This window comes from Penaeus monodon, unplaced genomic scaffold (assembly GCF_015228065.2).
Source record: "Penaeus monodon isolate SGIC_2016 unplaced genomic scaffold, NSTDA_Pmon_1 PmonScaffold_20196, whole genome shotgun sequence".
Classification (NCBI taxonomy): domain Eukaryota; kingdom Metazoa; phylum Arthropoda; class Malacostraca; order Decapoda; family Penaeidae; genus Penaeus; species Penaeus monodon.
In genome coordinates, this window is record NW_023649920.1 from 1,110 (window position 1) to 5,554 (window position 4,445).

General features: G+C 33.5%; 1 protein-coding gene across 1 annotated transcript; it reads left to right on the forward strand.

Annotated features, from left to right (window-relative positions):
- Positions 1–381: 381 nt before the first annotated feature.
- Positions 382–2,928, forward strand: LOC119569956 (asparagine--tRNA ligase-like; the record flags this gene model as incomplete). The annotated part of the gene is made up of 8 exons (XM_037917897.1): positions 382–390; positions 651–818; positions 909–1,000; positions 1,185–1,295; positions 1,481–1,546; positions 1,820–1,877; positions 2,173–2,262; positions 2,639–2,928. Coding segments are annotated over 8 exons (867 nt in total), but the record flags the coding sequence as incomplete, so codon positions are not given.
- Positions 2,929–4,445: the final 1,517 nt, after the last annotated feature.

Consider the following 4,445-nt stretch of genomic DNA (forward strand, 5'->3'; position numbering starts at 1 on the left):
TCCATATTACATATGTATATTAGAATATGCTAAAACACTATGCTATACTCCATTATGCAAGGTGATGATCCTTTTGTATATTTTTCTTATTATTTTTTTTCATATCAGACTCCCCACAATTGAAAAGTACTCTTTTAAAATTATTCAATGGTATGCAGACAGTCACTGTCAAGCCATTACTCTTTACTAGAATACTAAAGTCAGAACTTTAATATGATTTTGATTGGCATAACTTTCTTAGACATATATTGATAGCTTTAGTTTTGTATATCATAAAGCTTATGAAACCCAGGAGATGAACTCCATTTCATCATTTTGCAAATTTTGCCTTATTTCTGCATGCTCCGTTCTTAAGTGATTTTCATATTGAATTATGTTCAGGATATAAATGTGAGGTACACATTTTCTGTAATCTCATGATTAGAATAAATTGCAGATTTGAAAATTGTGTTCTACCTGGCATTAGATTTTGTTTCAAATTGTAATCCATAAGAATATCACTTGACTTCACTTGATTCCACATCTGATATTCAGTGATAATGCAGTCTTATATTTTAAGATGATAATGAGTAATCTGTATTCAATAATATGTATGCCTTATAGTATTTCTTTTTCTGTTCATTTTTGGGGGAAAAAATGAAAACTAAAAGGCAAAGTTGGCAGTGCAGGAGTACTTCAACAAGGAACATTTTATCAACATTGACACGCCAATTTTAACAGCTAATGACTGTGAAGGTGGTGGAGAAGTATTTCTGGTTCAGGTAAGATTTAACCAATTAATTTGGATTTTCTCTTCTACTACTTTGAAAAAAGTGAAACTATAATGTTGTAGCCTACATGTACTATAATGAAGTACTGGTCTTTTTAAAGGTTCTAATGTAATCATTCCCCTTAGCCCCTCTTTGCAGAAGTTGTTCACAGGCTTCACTCTCACAAAGTATTTTGGTCATCCAGCATATTTAACAGTATCAGGCCAGCTGCATCTAGAGGCCATGGCAAGGTTAATTACCTTGCTGATTCTGTATATCCTCTAAATGTCTTCATGAAATAATAAGGAAGAGGATCCCATTATTAGAATACTTCACTTTTGTATCTCATGCTAGAATAACAAGAATACATGAAATAATATTTTTCTCTCTTTTTCTGTCCACTGTGGTAATGGCGATGTTATTCTGTAATTCTAGTGGTTTATCGAAAGTGTACATTTCAATCCAGCCTTTCCGAGCTGAGAATTCCCAAACACGGCGACATTTGGCCGAATTCTGGATGGTTGAAGCAGTAGGAAGCCTTTCTCAGTGGGCCAGAAGGTCTACAAAAGCTCATGAATAGAATAGAGGACCTCTTGAAAACCTCCCTTCAGTGTGTTCTAGATAAGAGTGAGAGGATGTGTCTACTCACTGGAAACAAAATGAATGTACGGAAGTAAGTACAAGGTACCAGTGCAGTAATAGTTTTCTTTTTTTCTTCTATATTGTTTTAGCTCTATTCTAGTTCTCTGGATGGTACCTATAGTAGAAATACTGAATAAAAAGTCCTTGTTGGAGATGTAAGTAAATAGTGTAACTGCAAGTCCATATATATATATATATATATATACATTATATATACATTATTATGTACATTATATATACATTATATATATATTATATATACATTAATATTTATATATATATATTATATATATATATATATATATATATAATTATATATATATATATATAATATATATATATATATATATATATATATATATATATTTCATATTATTAAGAAATCAAAATAATTATATGCTATTATTCTCTGCATTATATTGCAACAGATACTCTCACTGTAGTTTGATCCAGTGGACAAGTGTTACACATGACTTCAGTGAACCTGTTTAATATGGGGGGAAATTAGAAAACTCTTATAATGCACTTTATGAAAGCTTACTTTTTCACATTTTTAGATTTCATGAACATGGATGCAGAAGTTGAGATATAGATGTTTATTACCTTCAACCACCAAATACACTTCTACCTTACAGGAATTAGTGAAAACAGCATTGAGTCAGCCTTTTATCCATATGACTTATGATGAAGCTATGACTCTCTTGCAAGAAAATTCTCAACACTTCCAGACAAAACCAACTTTAGGGGATGATCTTGGGAAAGACATGAGTTGTTCTAACTAAACATGCAGCAACAGACTGTGTTTGTGACTGACTGGCCCAAGAAAACAAAGGCTTTCTACATGCGACAAAGAGATGATAATTCTGATGTGGTTAGTATTTGTTTGCTTTAGTTTATTCAGATTAGTTTGTGTTCTTTTTTATTATTGAAAAATAGAGCTTTTGAAGTATGATTGAGTAAATTATTTTAGGATATGTGATGGGACCATTAACAAAGTGAAAAGGTAACCAATATCTGTTACTATATATAAGGTTACTAAATTTGATCATTAATACTGTGTCTAATTCTTTTCAATCCTTGTCTTGAAGCCAATCTTTGAAGGTCCTAATAGGGTATAGGAAGAACAGGATTGAGAATGTAGTAACAGCTATAAGAATGTCATAGGTATCAATCATAGGTAGCACAATACTCAATTATTAATTCATTATAGTGTGTATTTGCAGTTTAAATTCTGATGTATCTTGAAGGTTCTAGGAGTGGACTTGCTCTTGCCAGGCATAGGTGAGGTGGCAGGAGGTGGCCTAAGAGAGGACCGACCTCAGATTCTTCGCAAAGAGCTTGATTCACGTGGGCTCATAGACAACCTTCAGTGGTATCTTGATCTGCGCACTTTTGGGGGTGGAGCTCCCTCAGGTGGATTTGGCATTGGATTTGAAAGACTCCTGCTGTTCGTACTTGGTGTAGATAATATCAAAGATGTCATTCCGTTTCCTAGATGGGGAAAACACTGTTCTTGCTAAGTTCAGATATTTTAGCCATGATGTAAATATTGTTACACTAGTCACTTTTTTTTATACATGAGGAGGATGAGCTAATTAAACAAATAGAAGAAAATTTCTTTGATATCCTTTCTTTCCTGAACTAATTTTTGTTTTAAAAAAATATACTACATATCAAAGAAAAAGAACATCAGATTTTTTAGAGTTACCATTATTTTGTCATAATGGGAAACATAGCAGACATTCCCAGCCCCCAGCATGGATGAAAAATAATAGGTTTATTTGGTTTACCTCGTACATGAAGTGTGACTGATGGCTACTCACTGCCAATCCACTGTGTAAAATTATAAACTATCACTAAAGAGTTGTAATCATTGATTTAATTTCCTTCATCACCTGTAAAATAATGGTGATAGATTAAAAAGAGTAAAAGAAAATAACTTGCAAAGTCTGAGAACTTGTGGCATTTTCTTTCTCAAGTGCTCTGCATTAGGTAGTACTGCATGTATTTCAGAGTAAATTGAAGATTACTTGAGACAGGGAGACCTCTTCAGATAGACAATTGCTTTTAACTGTATTATACTATCAATTACAAAAGCCAGCTTCATTTAAAATATCAAATTAAAAATATCTTCAGGAGGAATTTCAACAGGAAAATGTATTTTTATAAGCTAATAACCTCAAATAAATACTATTCAAGACAAAAGGTCAGCCAAGAATTATTATGACACACAAGAAAAGTAATATTTTCCACTAATATGAATTACCCTACAGTAAGATTTTGTCATTTCAATTAAATAATCACATAAGTAGTACCTTCCTATTTTAATATAACATTATACATACAGAAGCAAAGTAAAATTGTTAATTTGCAAATTAGTTATGAGTGTTGTTTCCCTTTCTAAGGGTTTGTGGCATTGATTTTCTTGGACTTTGGACTCCCCGATGGATGTTTTACTACCTCACAAAGCACTGACCTCGCAGACGGAGCTCCATACCTGCTTGACCTCTCTTTCAAGTAATTTCATCTACCCACAGTATTTACCAAATATGTTAATTATGTAAACTACCGCAATCCTTTATTCGACAAGGCAGGTCTACTTGTCAGGTTTGGCTTGGGTTAAACAACCACTGTCTCGTCTGCGCTGCCTGGGTTCCCCTAGGCCAACATGATGTCCTGGCTGCGTGTATCTCATCAACACCCCTATGCCTCTGAGAGGATGAAATGCCATTCACCATATTCAAGACTCTAATGAATACACGCCACAATCTCATGATGTCAATGCCCTAAGCATGGAATTGATCATGGCCAAAATTATGTAACTTAACCATTTCTTGATAAGATTTACTGTTAGTCATTAGGCGATGATGAACATCGTTCTGTGACTGAGATATGTTAAATAGAGTTACGACATGAATCCCAATGCAAACATGTAGACATCTATAACAGGATCAGAAGACGGCTTTCAATGAAAAAGAGGATCGGGTAATCTGAGGAATAGCCGTGAAACCCGTACGCTTAAGAAAAAAATGTGCTCTCATAAACTCGCCTAGA